We start from the raw sequence: 19,873 nt of genomic DNA on the forward strand, positions 1-19,873 counted from the left end.
TTGGTGCTTTGGAAAATCTTTTAGAGGTTTGATCTCTCGATTTTACCTCTCATGAGGACTCTTTTCCAACCCTGCATATGGCCCCCGGCTGTTCCTCCACTTGCTGACCCGGAAGGCTATCATTATCAGAGGCCCTTTGCTGGTTATCTCACTAATTTCCATTACTTGTTGGAAGTGAACCTTGCCAAAGACCTGCATGTTGTCATTTCTGTAAGCAGTCATATGGCCAGTATATGTTTTCTGAGATGAGGCTGTTTATCATGGTCCTAACTACCAGCAAGAAGCATTTTATGGGGGCCTGCGCTGTGTGCGGGAGATCCAGTCTTACCCTCCCCGTGACAATCCTGATCTGTCCCCTGCACAGTTTGTGCTGGGGTTTGGGGGCCTTCTGTCTCACCTGTCCGCAGGAGTACAGTGAGGCAGGGAGGAGAAGTAGGGGAAACCTCCCCTCATCATTTTCCCCCGTGGATGTAATGGCTCTGCCCTGGATTCACAAAGGCTGCTGGACCCCGCAGGTAGGGCTTATTATGTGATAAACTACCTCAGCCAGGGGCCAACGGGCCTTTGGAGAAAAAAGAGGCAAAAAGGAACCAGCACATGCTCCCTTTTGAAATATAAGTGGGTAAATGCTGGTGTGTGGACAGCACAGTGGCAGGTACAGCCAGGAGTATGGCTGAGCCCAGCTGAGATGGCATGATTGGACTATGGGCAAGTCCAGACAGGCTGCCCAGAGCAGGTGCTGCATGAGAGTGCCTTGAACCTCGACAGGCAGGTTACCCTGCTCTTGGTGTCTTTGTGCTCATGCTGGAGGATGGGAATTGGTTCTTTGCTAGAAGGTGCTTCCTGCTGGATTGGTGGCCCCCAGGTAATGTCTAGAACCAAAAAGTGGTTTGAGGCCAAAGCAAGGGCAGAGTGTCTGGCTTTATTCCCAAACTGATATAAAGTTGTAAAAAAATGTGCATTTCAGAAGAAAATGCAAAATATAAAATTATTTGTAAGTGGCTTATATATTTCTTATAATTAAAAAAAGAGAGAATGAACTTATTGAAACTTTATATAAGAACTCTAAGCAACAGCCCCCAAGGAAGTCTTGCTTAGCCAGTCATTTAATGCTATAATTTACCATTTATATGAGTTAGATGAATTCTTCCTTAGCACATGTGACAACAAGGGAATGTCCAGGATCACAAAATAGTGATAAGTAGACAAGTTCAACAATTTTTTTGTGCCATTTGCCTGATCTCCGATGCTAATAAGATCTTGGTCAATACTTCTCTTCAGAGTTCACGGGAAAAAAAATCTTGGCCAAAGTCATGTATTGCTGGCTCTTCCAAAATTATCAACAGAGTGTTCTTGAAGTTTTGGTTGCACATGATTTCTTGTCAGCAGTACAGGAAGGCCATAAAATCTTTTATTCATTTTCTCCAGTCTCAGGAATATCTTGGCCCCAACAACAGCAGGTCGAGCTTTTGACAACTACAGGGCACACCGGCATCTTAACGATGGCCCGTTGAGTTAAAGTTGAGGGCATACCTTATAAATAGAATTATTAATAGCTTGATTCAAATTGTGTTTTCATTTGCCAAACTTGAGCATAACATGCCTGGAAGGTATGCATAGATGATGCTTCTAGTTCCTAGAGAAGATACGGCTTCATAACCTAGCAGACGACGGATGTCCCAAGTCTTTTAGAAATCAGTTACCAAACATGTGCTTGAAACAGTGTCTACAAATACACATGCTAACTGTGTAAAATTAGCCCAGTTTCTTAGTCTATCTGAACCCAGTTTGTAAAACGGAGGCCATAATGCCTTGTGGCCACAAAGCCATCCATGACTGTCCAGCTATATGGCCTCTGAGTCAAGCCAAATACCTGGCAAGTCAGGAGCCCAGTGAGCACAAAGATCGTCAGAGCTGCACTCACTCTCCATGCAGCCAAGGCTTTCTTCACTGCAGGTGAAATTCTGGAACCTCAAAAGTGTAACAGCCAAAGATGTACTGATACATCATCAAAGTGGGAACCAAAACAAGAACGTTCCTGAGACTGGTGGAGCAACGATGGCCTGAGATTCATAAAATAGCTACCGAGGAGGCTGAAGGGCAGAGCCCATGAGACCAGTATGGAATGCCACATCAGCAGCACCATCCACACAATGCAGGTCATTCAAACCAGCAAAAGACGGATCCCAAAGATCAAGAGCCCTGGCTGGCTGGGCTTCTCTCCTTCTTTCCTTCATTCTCTTCTTTTGCACTGCACTTTCCTGATTTTCTTCCTTGGTCTTTCTTTGTTCCTGGATCCACTTCCCCTTGCTGTCCTCTGAGTGTCTGAGTGGTCCTTGGTCCACTTCTCTATTCACATTCACTCCCAAGGTGACCTCACGTCCAGTCCCACGGCTGTACAAATAAATGTACAACACCCAGTGACACCCAAGTGTATGTCCCTAGCACTCCTCTCTCTCTCAACTCCAAACTGGTATATTCAATTTAATTTCACTTAAAGGACAAATTTAAAATATTAAGTAATAAATAAAGTACCAAACAACCACAAACTCTTATCTGATGAATCAGACAAAGTATTTCATGTATCATGCATTTGTCTGAATTATGTGGCTCCACATTTTATAATCCGAGCACTGGGGGAAAGGACTGCATGATTTTTTTAAGTGTGTCATACATAGTTGTCAGTCAATTCTGCTTAATGCTGTATTTTATGATCTACGTACTACACTGATTTTGAATAGGTTGTGTTTCAAAACCCTCTGGGTAAATTAATATTCTGAGTCTTAGGTCACTGTTTTTCAGAGAAGTATGGCTAGGCCATAAGCTGTTAAGTTTTTCTTCCTTTTCCTGGTTACTGATGTTAGCTCACTTCAAGATCTCAAATGCTACGTGAGTTCATTCCAACACCACGAATTCCTGGACTCCTGTCTGTACCCACCTCAGTCATACCTGTAAACCTGCACGCTGACCTGTCTAAAACAGCTCCCATCATGACTGCTCAGAAATTGTAGTGGTCCCTTCTGCCCATGGAACTTAACAGAATTATGGACCATCAGAGGGGCAGGGACCCACAGGAAACCTACTGTGAGAATATCAACTATACTTAACATCTGAAATATTATCTTGTTTAGTATAATTTTAGTGACCACTTATTTTCCCTTCTTTTTCAGGCCCACACAGCTGAAAATAATAAGCCTCTTCTCTCTGAAAAGAGAATCAAGTCCTGTTTTTTTGCAATGTAAACAGTGGTTACCTTATATTTTTAAAAAATCTCAGAATGGCTCCTGGTCCTCTAGAAAATAATCTATGTACATTTCATAATTTAGAATTAATTCACAGTTTCTGCTTTAAACACTCATTTGTCGGACACAATATGTACTTGCAGTACTGAAAGAGTTGTAAACAAATGAATACGTAGACTTAAAACCATTTTAGCAATTGTTAAATTGTTTAAATTTAACGATTTTAAATATCTGTCCACAGTAGACCACAGTAGACCACTGTGGACAGATACTTGAATCCCAAACCTAAATATCAAGAGACAGGAACTGGGAAGCAGAGATTACTTTAGGTGTAAAATCTCACTTTCAAATGTCCTTAGCAGCCTAGCGATCTATGTCCTCTGGGGCATGCAAAAACATACTGTCCACACCACAGATGAGACAAATTCATCAGACCCTTCACTAAGATTCTAAAAGCTCTGGAAGAAAGAAGATTCCTATTTTATCTGAAATTGAATTATAAGGTGGATACAAAACCAAGGATGCACCAGGAGCCAAACGTAGAATGGAAATGGATCAATTTCTGATTTTAAGTTTCGATCTTGGAAGAAACTTACCTGAACATTATTAAAAATTATCTGCATGATACAAATGATCCCAAAGTGTCATTTTTCTGATGTGTCTAATTCCATTTTACATCATGTCTGTTATGCGTAAAATTCATCACTGTTATGTGTTTGAAAATATAACTTTTGAGTGCAGCTTATTCTTGTTTTTAGAACTTGACACCTACTTTTCAAATCCTCTCCTTGACCTGAGAACTCAAAAGAAATTGGAAACTTGAAATTTTTTTTTTTTGAGACGGAGTCTCGCTCTGTCGCCCAGGCTGGAGTGCAGTGGCGTGATCTCAGCTCACTGCAAGCTCTGACTCCTGGGTTCACACCATTCTCCTGCCTCAGCCTCCAGAGCAGCTGGGATTACAGGCACCCGCCACCACACCCGGCTAATTTTTTGTATTTTTAGGAGAGACGGGGTTTCACCGTTCTAGCCAGGATGGTCTCGATCTCCTGATCTCGTGATCCGCCCGCCTCGGCCTCCCAAAGTGCTGGGATTACAGGCGTGAGCCAGGAAACCTGAAATCTTCACACTCCTTACCTGATGTTGGCTCAATAGCAAAGGCTTGATGAGACTGAATCAAAGTGATATAGAACTCAAAATCTACAGGGCAGCTGCACTGCAAAGGAATAACATAACTTTTGCTGCAAAACAAAAAAGAAAATAAAAATATTATTTTTCTGTATTACTGGTTCTTTTGGTAGCAAGGAATGGAGACTTAAGTTATGTAATAAACGATGATGACTGCCAATGCTGATCTGGCACTTCCTGTGTGCCAGGAGTAATCCCATGCATTTTCCATGTAGTAACTATTTTAATCCTATGAGATGGTGCCGTGATTATCCCCACTTACAGAAGAGGAAACTGAGGCACAAGAGAGGGTAAGTGTTCCACACGAGGTGATGTAGTTAGTGGCAGAACCGGATTTTACACAGTCGATTGTGCTGGGTGTCCATACTCCTCACACCACTGTCCTTGCTACCCCTCGAGTACTGTTAGGTTTATCTTCCAGAGTTGCAGTGATAGGAAAAGGCAGTCTCTACCACACAGCTCGGCCTCACCGAACCAAGGAAAGGCCAAACAGATGGGCTTATAGAAAGCCTGGGAGACCCCTGGCCTTTCATAGAGCCTGGATGGGACAGCATGGAAGAAATCACACCTTGGGCTGTGCTTGATTGAAATAGGCTAGGTACTCTTTATTTGGTCAGAAGTCCAGCAACCATTAGAGAACGTGGAGGAGGTCTATGTACTCAGAAATGGTCTGTCACCCCAAGACAAGGCAGACTTCTAAGCTAGCTTGAAGCTGTTGCTTACAGCACCCCAGGAGCTGTAGCAGCGGTAGCATTTCTTGGAGTGCCCCATGCTTCCCATAAAGTCCTGTCCTTCCATCAGGGCAATCCAAGTCAGTCAGAGTTGACTGCCTGGGGGAGCAGAGTCTCCAGGGTAATTCTACGTCCTATGCAGTGCTGGGGGCAGGTTGTCGGGTCCCCTTGCAGCAGTAGGAAGTCAAGTGCCTCCTTTCAAGTGACCCATCCACTCCCTGCATTCCTGATTTGTTTGCACACCCTCCCTTCTCCTTCAGCCACCAGCTAGCTTCATCTTTGACTCTGTACATCTCTTCTCTACCCCACGCCTTCTGAGCCCTCACCCCATCACAGCCCTCCTGCCTCGAGGCTGACCCTGCCTCTTATCCTTTTAGCTTCTGGCTTCCCTGCCAACTGCCCATCCCCTCTCATTTTCCAGTTCATATTCCCAGGAGAACACAGTTGTAATCTGGTTTGAGCAGAGCTGCCAGGCCAGCTGGGCTCTACTTTCTGGGCAGGACCCATCCGAACCCATCTGTCTGTGGACGTCTCCAATAATGACAGGCTTCCCTGCCTGCCCAGAGTCTGTCTTCCCTGGAGATTCAGAGTCCTATGAAGGCAGAGACCAAGTCCATTTGGGTCTCCAGTGTATCCCAGAGTGTCGCATGGACCAAAGGCTCAACAAATACTTGTTGGTGTGAAGCAAAATAACCCTTTTTTTCAGTAGCAATTTTGGGGATATGATATAACTCACATGTGGCTTTTAAAATTATGCCAAAACATTTTTATTTGGCTTTAAAATTCACTATCTTTAAAAAATCTGTGAAATATTTCAAATATAAAGAAAAATGTAAAGAACAATAAAATAACAACCCCTTTATCTACTACTGAGCTCTAACAAATCTTTTGCTTTGGGCATATCAGCATTATGTTTTTAAAGAAATAAAACATTACAAAAGAGTTGAAGCTCCCTGTAGCTCCTTCCCCAATTCTCTCTCTTCCTCCCTTCTTTAAGATAGTCAGTTTTATCAATCTTTATTTTGGAGAAAATTAAAATCTGTTCCAAACTATGAACACGGCATGTCTCTAATTTATTCAGGTTTAATTTTATGTCCTCAATCAAATTTTATAAGTGACCCCTACCCCGTATTCACTGTTCTACCATTCTCATGCATTCTAGTAATTACTACTTACATATGTATGCATACAATATGTGGTATGCATAAAATATATAGTATATTGTTTGTTTTTAACAATATTGCTCTGAAACTTGTTATTTTTGCTCAACACTACGTGAGACTTATCCATGGACATATGTAAAGGTCTGTTCATTCATTTTAACTAGTGAAGAGTATTCCATTATATAATCATACCACACTTTATTCAGCCACTCTCCTGTTGATGGGCATTTAGGTTGTCTGCATTTTTTCAGTATTGCAGTGTGGCAGTGAAGATCCTACTGTATGACTCCATGTGCACCTGCAGTAGAGCTACTTTAGGAATAACCCCAAATGGGATTTCTGGTTAGTAGCAAAGTAAAAATATTAAATTCACTAGATACGACTAAAATATTTTTCAAAGCCCTTTACCAATTTACACTTTTACTAGCAGAATAGGAGAGTTTCTGTTGCTTACATTTAGGATTCTCAGGCATTTTAACGTCTGTCAACCTGTTGGAGGTGAAATGGCATCTCATTTCACTTTCATTCTCATTCTTTTGAGGTTAAGTTTCTGTTCCTGTTTATTCATTTGGGTTCCCTCTCCTGTGAATTGCCTGTGCATATCCTTTGCCCATTTCTCTATTCAGTTGTTTTGTTCTCTTATTCATTTGTAAATTTTTTTTTTTTTTTTTTTTTTTTGAGACAGAGTCTCACTTTGTCACCCAGTCTGGAGTGCAGTGGCATAATCATAGCTCACTGCAGCCTTGATGTTCTGGGCTCAAGTGATCCTCCCACCTCAGTCTCCTGAGTAGCTGGGACCACAGGTATGCACCACCATGCCTAACTGGTTTTTAAATTTTTTGTAGAAATGAGTTCCCACTATGTTCCCAGGCTTGTCTCAAACTCCTGGACTCAAGTGATCCTCTTGCCTTGGCCTCCCAAAATGCTAGGATTACATGCATGAGCCACCATGCCTGGCCTCATTTGTAAATTCTAATATTAATTTAGTTAATTATATGCATTACAAGTATCTTTTCCAAACCATAGTTTATTTTTTGATTTATTTGTGGTGTTTTTTGTTGGACATAAAGTTCTAATTTTAAGGTAGTCAGTTTTATCAATCATTGTTTTAGAGAAAATTGAAATCTGTTCTAAACTATAAACACGGTATGTCTCTAATTTATTAAGGTTTAATTTTATGTCCTCAATCAAATTTTATAAGTGTCTCCATAGTGAGCTTACACATTTTGGTTAAGTTTTTCCCTAGGTGTTTTGGTATGTTTGGGTTGCTATCACAGAATACCATAGACTGGGTAGCTTATGAACAACAGAAATTTATTCCTCACGGTTCTGGAGGCTGGGAAGTCTAAGATCAAGGTGCTGGCAGATTTGGTGTCTGGTGCAGGCCCACTTCCTGGTTCATAGATGACCATCTTTTCACTGTGTGTTTGCATAATGGAAGGGGCTATGGAGCTCTCCAGATCTCTTTTATAAGGACACTAATCCTGTTCATGAGGGCTTTGCCCTCATGGCTTCATCACCTCCCAAAGGCCCCACTTCCTAATATATCACCTTGGGGGTTAGATTTAAACACATGCATTTTGAGGGGGAAACAAATATTCAGACCATAGCACCAGGTATCTTATAGCTTCTGTGACATAGTGAATGGAATGTTTGTCTTTTATAATTCATTATTGCTAGTGTATTGCAATGCTACTTTTGGATTTTGATCTAAAACCCTGCTAAAGTCTTTCATGGGCTGTAAAAGTTTATCTGTAGATTTCTTCAGATTTTCTATGTAAAAAAGTATACAGTCTAGGCCAGGCACAGTGGCTTGCACCTATAATCCCAGTGTAAGTCATAAAATCTAAAAAAAAAAGAGAGACTCTTTCCTATTTACTTTTCCAACTCTTATAACTCATATTTTTTTTCTGATCATTGCATTGATGACTTCCAGTATAATACTGAATTGAAGTGAAGAGCATCTTTTTCTTATTTTGACTTTATTGGAAATACTTTAATTTTTACCACTAAGAATGATGTTTCTAGAAAGTTTGTGACAGCCTTTATCAGGTCAAGGAAATTTTCTTCTATCTATTTCTAAGCTTTTTTTCCACTTATTCATGAAGGAGTTTTCTTTTTGTTAAAATTTGCTTGGTATACATATTTCTTCCATTCCTTCATTTTCAAACTTCCTGAAAAGTTTTATTTTAGGTGTGTCTCCAGAAAGTAGGATATAGCTGGATTAAAAAATGTTTAGCAGGTGGGATAATCTTTTCATTTTAATAGGTGAATTTAATCAGTTTTCATTTGTTACAATTAATAATAGATATATTTGAACTTATTTCTACCACCTTGTTTTGTGTTTTCTAAAAAACATCTTTGCTTCATTTTTGTTCTTTTGCCTCTTGCTGGACTGATTGCTTTTATATTTCTACTTTTTTTCCTCCTATGACTTGGCAGCTATAGATTGCATTTCTATGATTTTAATTATTACTCTAAATTTTTAAAAGATATGTCTTATTGACAGCTGGGTGCTGTGGCTCATGCCTGCAATCCAAGCACTTTGGGAGGCTGAGGCGGGGAGACCACGTGAACTCAGGACTTCAAGACCAGCCTGGGCAATGTAGCAAAACCCCATCTCTACAAAAAATACAAAAATTAGCTGGGTGCAGTTGTGTGTGCCTGTAGTCCCAGCTGCTTCGGAGGCTGAGATGGGCAAATGGCTGGATCCTGGAAAGCAGAGGTTCCAGTGAGCCGAGATCGCATCACTGCACTCCAGCCTGGTTGACAGAGCACAGGCCCTGTCCAAAAAAAAAAGATATGTCTTACTTATTGAAAATTCCCAACAAAGTCTACACATACCTAGTATTTCTATCCTCCCAAATACAGTGCGGTCAGCCCTACCTGCCTATTGAAGACTCTTTCTTACCCCTCCATCTTGTATATGCTATGTTGAGTTGTAGCTTTAGCTTAAACAACAAAAAATACTGACTTTTAAAAATGGTTACTTAATTAAATTTACCAATATATGTAATTAATTTTGGTGTTTGCCATTCTCTTTCGATTCCCATGGCTACTTTCTGAATATGTTTTTCTTCTTGCTGGCATATGCCTTTAAAATTTTCTTTTAGTGAGGACTGTGTGTGGGAAATTCTTATGTAAATACACTTATTTTTTATTTTCTTCCTTGGGAAAAATTTTAGGTTGACTGTTTATTTTCCCTTGGCATTTTGAAAATATTTACTCCACATCTTTCTTTAATTGTTTGTTGCTGATGAAGAATAGCTGTCATTTTCTTTGTAGATTATCACTCTTTTCTCTCTGGCAGCTTTTTAAGGTTTCTCTTTTTTTTCTTACTTATTTGTTTGTTTGTTTGTTTGTTTATTTATTTATAGAGATGGGATCTCACTTTGTTGCCCAGGTTGGCCTCAAACTCCTGGGTTCAAGTGATTCTCCTGCCTTGGCCTCCCAGAGTGCTGGAATTACAGGCAAGATTTCTCTTTATTCTTGATGCTCTGCAGCTTGACTCTTATGTGTCTAGGTAGAAATTTATCTTTATCCTGCTAGATATTAATATTTGAATGCACTGATCAAATCTTCACAGTTATCTTTAATTCTGAAAAGCTTGGTATTATTCTGTACCATTCTCTCCACTCTCACCTGACAGAACTCTAATTTACTAGACACATATGTCTTGGAGCTTTTCAGTCTAGCTTCCATACGCACTAATTTCCCTTCATGTAAAATGTAATCTCTATATACTCTATTCTGGGTGAATTCCTGTATTATTACTATCTTCCAATCTATTAGTCTTTTCTTCAGCTGTGTCCAGTGTAGAGTTTATTCAGTTTATTGAGATTTAAGTTTTCAGTGTCTATAATTTGAATTTTTAAGATTTCTAATTGGTTGTTTTTATCTATCTGATCTTTAAGAAAATGTCCACCTATTTTTGTTTCATAATTTCTTGATATTTTCTTTTTTTTTTTAATTTATTTATTATTATTATACTTTAAGTTGTAGGGTACATGTGCATAACGTGCAGGTTTGTTACATATGTATACTTGTGCCATGTTGGTGTGCTGCACCCATCAACTCATCATTTACATCAGGTATAACTCCCAATGCAATCCCTCCCCCCACCCCCATGATAGGCCCCTGTGTGTCATGATAGGCCCCTGTGTGTGATATTTTCAAATGAAAGTTTGTCTCAATCATCTCATTGAGAATCCTAAGTATATCTATGTTAAAGTTTTATTAAACTGTTTTTAATAATTCATTTCATTCCATTATATTCTGATTGTTGGCTTTTGGCTTTCTTAGCACAAGATTTATTCATGTGTTTTGGAATTTGGATTTGCAGGCTCACTTTGAGTAAAAGGATTTAATCTATATTCAATTTTATAACTGTGTATTGGGGCTCCTGCCAGCCAGCTATTTTAGTGCTACAGTGAACTCAGTCACTGGGCCAGCAGGTAACGTGGCTCACCTCTGCACCACAAGCTGGTTAGTACTGTCGTTTACACTTTCCTCTGTCCACAACCAGGGACAAGGCCCCAGGTCTAGGCAACAGGTCAGCAGAAGGTTTCCAGCTTCCTTTCACGGGGAGTGCAAAGGTGGGGCAGCTCACCTCTTCTCCTGGCTGCAGGCCAGGTGCGGATCCCCTGAATCAGGGAGACACTTGTGGTCTCCTTTACCCCACGGGGTGGTCTCCAACACTGCCTGACTGCTTCAAAACCTGGAGCCTGCTAGCCTGTGGCTCCACCCTGCAACCCACTCGGCATTTCTATGCTGTTCCTCCTCTGTGGAGTTGTTCAGCTTGTTTCTGAGCCTGAGTGTGCCTTTCTGGAGGTCTCTTTTTATATTTTGTTTGTCACTAACTAGTAATTTCACACAAAAAAGGTTCATTGCAGTGTGAGCACCCTGCTTCATCCTGACCAGATGTCTCTAAATGTGCTTTTGAGAGATCTACAGTCTGAATGCAGAGTTCCTAATGTCAGGCAGTGCCCTGTTTCTAATTAATTTGCACTGGTATTTGTTTTTAAACCACTGTTCCTTAGCGATGACGTCTCTTTGAGAGGAGCATAGCTGTACTGTGAGCACACGAGATCCCCAACAGGGTACAGGCCTGCATCAGACTTTATATACTCATGTTCAGGGGCCCTAGGTTTCTGATAAAAATTCTGAATAAGGGTCACCGCACAGGGTATGGTCTTCAGTCAACAGTAAAATGAAAACTTCATAGGATTTTCTACCAAACTCACAAATCTTATCTTAAATCAGGCTCTGTTAGAGATATGCAGTCAATCTTCACTCTCTGAGATGTTTCCTAATTCTGAAAAACAGAATATATGAAGGTAAGGCAATTCATCCTAATAGGTGCTCAGGTCCCACTGAGTGTCAGCTACTCTACCAGCGCTGGGTAGAAACACTAACATTACAAGTTAGTTACACGTGCCTGTGAGGTATTTATGCCCCTCAGAACCTAAGTAGGCCTTGGGTAATGTGCAATCTGAAGTGTTAAACTGCCCAAATACAGTCTTTGAAGATGAGGCCAGTGGACTCACATAGCCACACAGGCTGTGTTGCCCTAGGTCAGTAACCCAGGGGTGTGCTCAAGGCTGTCCCAGCAAAGCAAAGTCTGACACTCACGGCTCCTCTGCTAAAAGCTGCATGTTTGCATTTTCCTGAATTGAAACAAACAAAAACTCCTGGGGCTTTTCCCATTTGTCACATATACTCAATCTTCAATTAATTTCACAGCTCTGATAAATCCCATAGACAAGGTGTCAGGGTATTTGCTTAATAATAATTCTTTGAAGCCAAGTTCCTGATGCATTAGCCAGTCTGGAAAAACAAACAGTTCCTTAAGGGCACAAAATTCCAAGTACCATAATTCAGAAGCAGATATAGCAGTGCAAGTACAATTTCCAGTGGAATTGCTGAACTTCTGCTTTCACTACTGCCGTGCATATTATGCATGTCAAATTAGTTTGCATGGCCACCATAATCATAAATCAGAGACAGTTCAGATGAATTTGAGTCAAAAGGAATTTTGGCTAATACGAAATTTATTTAGAAGTTTTTCATATTTAAAGAGACAGAATCCTATTCTGGGTGGAATTTTATATTTTAAACTAAATTCTCATTGTTAAATACCATTAATCTGATATATAATGAAGAAACATAAATACATATATATATATAAATACATATATATATATTTCTCAGAGGTAAATAGGATACTGAATTAGAGTTCTTCTGTAACTTATAGGAATCAGGCAACTAAAATATTAAGGCAAGCAGATGTTAGTGCTTTTGGAAGTAATTACAACTTTTATCCCTGTTACCTTATTATTTAAACATATTATCAATTATGCTAAGGCTATACATAAAAATATATTAAATACTTTAAAATAATTATCCCCTATTTGAATAAAATTGAACTCAAACCTTTTAAATAGTAGACTTTTATATTACGATCATGTGGAAATTGTATGCCTAGTAGAAGAGAGCACAAATTTGCCTTACAGAAAGTAAATATAATAAAATGACTTAACAGAAATTCAAATTTTTTTCTTGTCCTTTCTCTAGAACAAGTGATCTTGAACTTACTTTAACATAAAATCAAATATACTCTCTAATTTAAAATATACTCTCTAACTAAAAAATCCCAATATCTAGAGAGGAGAGTGAACACTTTACCATAATAGGATTTGGCTTCTTTTCTGGAAAAAGAAGGTTAACTGACAACAAGCATGACAAATGCTAACTTTGTCCATGATGACTAGATGCAGAAGGCACAATAAATTAACCATTAGTTATTTCACTTGTATGAAATTTGAGGGAAACATCAAGATAAAAGAAAGCCTTTCCATAGAGATGTATGGATAAGGTAAACTATAACATAGACAATAACATGTGGTGGTATCAATACCAAGTGAAGCTTGGAGTTAATAGACCCAGTGATCTCATTTTAGGGTTAAGTCAATTTAGTAGGACTTTTCCATTGTTAACTGCTCATTGATATGAGAATCGTTCACAGATCAAAGGATGTGGACAACAATGATATATCATGTGCCATTCTTTCCCCTCTGGAGGTACAGAAGACTCACGAAATAATCCAGAGCCTGGGCAAGCTTTGGGGTTACACGTTGTGGCAGGTTTAAAATAAGTCTACAAACTCTTCAACACTCTTTCCACTTAGAGATGGAGTCTATGTGTTCTTCCTTGATTCTGGGCTCTAGGACTACTTAACTAATAGAATACAGTGGAAATAATGCTGTACCTGTTTCTTAAGGCTAAGGCCTAAGCAACTGGTATCTTCCATTTCTCTTGAGATGGTCATTCTAGAGCCTTGTCACCATGTTGTAAGGAAGCCCACATAGCCTGTGGAGAGACCTACCAGGACAGAACCAGACTCCCAGCCCTCAGGCCATCTGAGTTCCCAGGCAGTAGCCAGTATTTGAGTGGGGCATCTTGAGAGTGGGTCTTTCAGCTCCCAGCTGACCAGCCCTAGCTGACTGTGCATGGAGCAGAGAGGAGCACTCCCCATTAGGCCATGCCCAAGTTGTAGATCCATGAGCAAAATAAATGACTGTTGTTATAATATATTAAGCTACTACCTTCAGGGTGGTTTTTATACAGAAAAAGGAAACCAGAGAACATTCTCTTTCCTGCTTCATTTGTTCTTCAGCGAATGATTATCTTACCCCATTTCTGGATGCAATCTTAATTTGGCAATTTTAAAGTCTTTGTTTTGGTATTCTCTCTTAATATGTACCAGCTGTTGTGCTTATATGTTATCTAACTCTCTTAACAACCCTTTGAGGTAAGTACTATTATTATCCTCATTTTATAGATGCATAAACTGATCTAAAGAGAGGTCCAAAGTCACATGGTTAAAAAATGGTGAAGTGGAGTTTTCAAGCCAGGTCTCTAGAACCTAAGCTCTTACCTGCTGTACTATAGCCCCTCTCATAGGTCTCTAATATTACAGAAAAGCTCCTGGCATTGCATTGTTTGCATTGCAGTCCCCTTCCCTCCTGCTGCTCTCTTTGAAACTGATCCCTCTGTGCCTCGTTTGTTAAGCTTTTTAGAGGGCATTTCCTCTAATAAGCAACCATCAAAAAAGGACTATAACATCCCGCTATGGACTGTTTGTGTCTCCTCAAAATTCACATGTGGAAGCCCCAGTTCCCATGATGGAGGTGGGGACTTAGGAAGGTGATTTGGTTTAGATGAGGTCATGAGGGTGGTGCCCCCTGATGGGATTAGTGTCCTTTTAGGAAGAGGAAGGGACTGGAGCCCCTCCCCACCACCCCACGTGAGGAAAGCCGGAAGAGGGGCCCCACCAGAGCTCAGCCATGCTGGTCCCTGATCTCACAATTCTCAGTCTAGATATGTGAGAAATGTCTGTGCTTTAAGCCTCCCAGTCTATGGGAATTTGCTATAGCAGCTGGAGCTGAGGCAAATGCCAAGACCTTTTATAAAATGTTACCAACTTCCTCTCAAGGACCGGCATACACATAGAGAGAAGGAAGAAAGTCAGGGAACTTGCCAGTTATTTTCATTTAAGCTTTAGATATAAATTGCTATATTCAGAATGTGATCAACAAAAACTGAAGGAAATAAGGCACAATATTAGCTGTCTGATTAAACCCTAATCCCCAAAGAAACAGGCAACAATTTGAAGAGCTATAAAGAGCTGAGGGTAAAATAGGTTTCAAAATAGGTTCAATAATGCTCTTTATCTAAGATAATTTATGTTCGTTTGAACTTTCCTGTGTTGCTTATCTTATTTTCAAAGACACAATCAATCTCACGGGGATTGGGGCCTCAGACCAGAAGTATGGTAGACCCATAAACTTTATTGATATAGTCAAATAAAGATAAACACAAATTTACATAAAGAAACGTTCACGTAACAGGCATTTACTAATTTTTTCCACCTAGAGAATTAAATAACACCCTCATTTTAGATTAAGCTTAGACCAATATTAGAGATAAAGGGAATCAAATGGCAAGCTAATGCAGGAACAGAAAATCAAATACCGCATGTTCTCACTTATAAGTGAGAGCTGAATGATGAGAACACATGGACACATAGAGGTGAACACCACACACTGGGCCTACTGGAGTGTGGAGGGTGAGAGGAGGGAGAGGGGCAGAAAAAATAACTACTGGGTATAAGGTACTAGGCACAGTACCTGGGTAATGAAATGATCTGTACAATAAACCCCTGTGAAATGGGTTTACCTATGTAACAAATATGTGCATGTATCCCCAAACCTAAAATAAAAGTTGAAGAAAAAGAAATGAAGTTAAAATTCCCAAATAAAACTTTAGTTTAAGGTTAAAAAAAAAAATAGTAGGTGGAATGAAAGAGTCAAGGGGGCTTGATGGTTTCTCTCCTGGCCTGACCTTTGACTTCCTAGCCCTTAGTTCAGTTCCCTCTTCAACCTGACTTAGTCCCACCTAGTGGTAAAGCTGCTCCCACCCCTCCACTTTCACCTCTGTCCCAGCAGTTTAAGAAAAGGAAGAATTCTGAAGACACTAGGGAACAACCTGAATTAAATAAGGCCACCTCTTCATACTTGGCAAAGGAAGTGAAGGCATTTCTCTGGAAGCTGGACAGGAACTGAATTCAGAACAAGTTAGAGGTGACCAGATGACATGATATCTGTCATCTGTAGAGATCATATGTACACTATTCATATTTCCAAAACACAGGTTTTTAAAACAATTGTGGTAAAATATACATAATATAAAATGTACTATTTTAACCATTCTAAGTGTACCATTCAGTGGCATTAAGTACAACCATGCTATTGTGAAACTATTACCACCATCTGCCCTCAAAACTTTTTCATCTTGCAAAACTGAAATGCTATATTCATTAAACACCAACTCCCTATTCTGCTTCCCCACAGCCCCGGGCAACCACCATTTTATTTTCTGTCTCTATGAATTTGATTATTCTAAGTACTTCATATGAGTGAAATCATACAGTATAAAATGCCTATTAAAAAATTAAATATAATTAACACATTTGACAATAGTTCTTTACACCTCACCAGAGTTGCAGATAACATGGAGGAAGGTGGGGTGAGGAAGGAGATTCAGGAGGGCCAACTGGAGGTGGGAGCAGGGCCTGTGGCTGGGGCCCGAGGACAGGGCGAGCTGGCAGAAGGAATGAAAGCCATGGTCGAGGGGAGGGAGGCAGCGAAGGTGGACGTGAAGGGATATGAAAAGCATCCTGCAGACTAATTTCTTTTTTTGTTGAGAAAACTATAGCATTTACTGGGGAAAGGTAAGAGGGCACACTAAAAACTGCTGCTAGTCTTTTCTCTTAGAGTAGGCAGCAGAAGAAACCACACACTAACTATCTTCAAACCCCACTTCCTCAGAGCTAAATGACCCGTAATAGCGTGTGGCCTGAAACAGCCAGCAGGATCCCCAGCTGCCAGTTTGCTGGTCCCAATACCTTACCCACCAGCAGTAATTAAAACAAGAAGCTCACTTGGTGCTGGAGTAAGATATCCATTTTTTAAAAATAAAGCAACTTAAATTCAAATACTTGTGGTTTTGAAATTGCAGCATATAAGAATCTGGGGTGAGAAATTTGGGGCAGATTTAATTTAAAAAATTATTTGAGAAATTATAGTCACAGTTCAGTGAAAGAGTTGGTAGTTACTCTATTCTAAATATTTTGACAAGCATTACATAATTACATGGTAGAAACTACATTAAAAGTTGCATGTATGTGAGTGTGTGTGTGTGTGTGTGTGCATGCATGTGTGTGCAGATACTACAAACCTGGGCTGCTGCTGCAGCAGTGACCAAAGGTGGCTACTTGTGCAGTGTTTAGGTGTCAGATTTGACAGGTGTATTAACCAGGCAAGGAGGAAGAGAACCCAGAAAGCATTCTCAATGTAGGGGTGCCTCTCCAGGGCCAAAAACCATCCACAACTGTCATCTTTGCTCCTTCCAGGAATGTACTGTGGGCAGACTCTGAAATTCCCTATGTTATATTCTCAAATATTCATGGGAATTCATCCATGAACACTTTTTCTAATAGTAGTTTACAGTTTCTTCTTAGTACTGATACTAGCTTGGTAGTTTCACAGAAGCCACAATGTGTACATGCTGTTGAATGTAATGAATCATTCCAAGAATTTATACAGACTAGATAGTAAACCCTAAACAAGAAAAAGGTTCCACCTGTAACCACTGCCCCTGGTACATACAATCATCTGCTCTAGACGTTGTTTCCAAATTTGTACCACTCCACCCCTTGGCCTCATGCAAACCAAATGACCCATTTGCACAAAATCTAGGGGAGGAGAGCAGAGTATTACCACTTTCAAGGTAGGCTTTTATAAGGTCAACACTGGCTTTCTTCACCTTAGGTTTTTCAGTCTATCCCTTGCTTTCTCTAGGAACCACAAGAAAGAATTTAACATTTTGTGAGAAAATTTTGAAAAGAATAACCCAAGTCTTCCACTGAAAGTTCCCCCTTCATTGACTATCTTAAGGTGGCGCCCACTTCGGTAAATGAAAGGAAGAAATATGTATGCCCTTTTATTATTGCATGACAGATCCCTATAGTTTAGAGGTTGGATGATTTTCTTTTCCTGCTAAAATTCATAAAAGAGACTGGGTCAAGATGAGTAACTAGATTGATATTAGGTCAGCAAAGGTATATTAAATTAAAGAAGTTTTACACAACAATGTATGGAAAAATTTTTCCTATAATAAACATTAGGCTCTTTAAAAATTCTTTACTTCTTAGTGATTAGGTCTCGCTCTGTTGCCCAGGCTGGAGTGCAGTGGCACCATCAGAGCTCACTACATCCTCGAACTCCTGGGCTCAAGTGATCCTCCTGCCTCAGCCTCCTGAGTAGCTGAGACTATGGGTGTACCCACCTAGGCTGTTGTTAAATGACAAGAATTGTTTTATCCAAATATCAATGTGAAATAGAAGCTCACTGTGGATTCCTCCACCCAAGTAGGAGTAAAAGTAAGGAACAACTGTGTCGCAAGCTCAAGTCACCCTGGTCAGATGCTTTCATAAAATGCTGCTGCTCCTTTCCATCAATTTCAAACTTGAGGCACATAAAATGAGTCCCTCATATGAGTAAGCAGTGTTTCCCTTGACAAGCAGAAACAAGTGAATTTTTTCTTTTCGAGTAGGAAGGGTTTCAAAAAACACTTGTGAATATCAATTTGATCGTCTTCTCCTGACATCTGCATTCTAGCATTCTAACCCAGTTACAGCTGGTTCTCAGTCCCCTCTCCTAGAGACTCTTTATTGGCACAATTCAAGACTGGTGGTTGTCTATGTGGGGGCAAACTCTTACCATCAGTCTTCCTTCTTAGCACTAGCTTAAGAATGCACATTCCCATGTGGCCCAGATGCTTTAAGCTCCAGGGGCAGTAGGAGAATTTGGTTACACTCATGCATCATATTCTGACCTTGGTTGTTCCCATGCTTTCTAAAAGGAGCCATAAGATTCACTAAGTAAGGAAACGCATCCTTCGGTAAATTTCTGAACTTATGATGTAAAAGTTCAAGAAGCTAAAGTATCCTGGCTTTGGAATGGAGTCGCCAGGAGCCTCTTCTGTGAATGCTGTTAATGTGGCCCTGCAGGCTGCAGAGCCTCTATAGCCCTGAGATGAGTACATGGGCCACTTGCTGCGGGAGCCTATGGTGGCCTTGTCCATGGCATCATTTTACCAGATCTTCAGCCACCAGATCCACAGTGGATCCTCTCCTGGATTTGTTATCACTTCCCCAGGTGAGTTTCAATCAGGTTTGTTGGAGCATGCTAACCAATTGGTTAAAGTCAGCTTGGTGCAAGAAAAATGAGTTGATGGGAGAGCAACTGGTCAACCGACTGGACCTGCTCCAAGTTTCAACTAGTTATCTGGTACCAGGAAGATGCTGTTGGGTAAACTACAGACCATGATGAATTAACATGAACCTTTTTAGAACCATGGGATTGGAAAAATATAAAATTTCTGTATCCAATATAAGCATATCCATATTTACTTATTATGGGAAGATTGAGATTGTATTTTATCTACAATACTCTTTAAGATATTGAGTGATTACCAATTTTAACCAGCTATAATGGTTAGGATATCTAGTTATAAAGCACAGTTTCAACCTACAGAAGGGAAGGAGAACTAAAAGCCCTCTGTACCCCACAGATGCTGTGTTTGACTTGGAAATGTTGGACAGAAACTGGAATGCAACTTTCTGTTATTTACAGAGGCTGTCAAAATACATTTTACCAGATCTTAAGCCACCAGAGTTGTTTATAGGTAGTCGGCAAGTGCCCACGTGGAATTTAATCTCAGTAAGGAAAATTTACAACCATCAAATCCAGCCACTGAAAATGTGTCTGATGAATATATACCAGCCCACTTCAGGACCTTGGGGAAAATGTGCTGAGGTCTCATCCTGCCCTAAGAGAGGCTATCCTCGGACTGCAAAAGCAGCCCCAAAGTAAGGGGCAACCGCAAAGTAAGAAAGCAGAATTAGTGGTATTAAACACAAATCCTACAA

The 19,873-nt window shown here is 40.1% G+C and overlaps 1 protein-coding gene across 5 annotated transcripts in view; it reads right to left on the reverse strand.

Moving 5' to 3' along the window:
- CFAP221 (cilia and flagella associated protein 221) overlaps positions 1-19,873 on the reverse strand; it is a 113,901-nt gene that overhangs the window by 68,667 nt on the left and 25,361 nt on the right. For all 5 annotated transcript variants that reach the window (XM_015109927.3, XM_015109923.3, XM_028830641.2 and 2 more), the window contains one exon: positions 4,377-4,480. In XM_015109927.3, coding sequence (XP_014965413.2) covers positions 4,377-4,480 — 104 coding nt within the window. The remainder of the gene's footprint in view (positions 1-4,376; positions 4,481-19,873) is intronic.

The sequence above is a fragment of the Macaca mulatta genome, chromosome 12 (assembly GCF_049350105.2).
Source record: "Macaca mulatta isolate MMU2019108-1 chromosome 12, T2T-MMU8v2.0, whole genome shotgun sequence".
Taxonomy (NCBI): Eukaryota; Metazoa; Chordata; class Mammalia; order Primates; family Cercopithecidae; genus Macaca; species Macaca mulatta.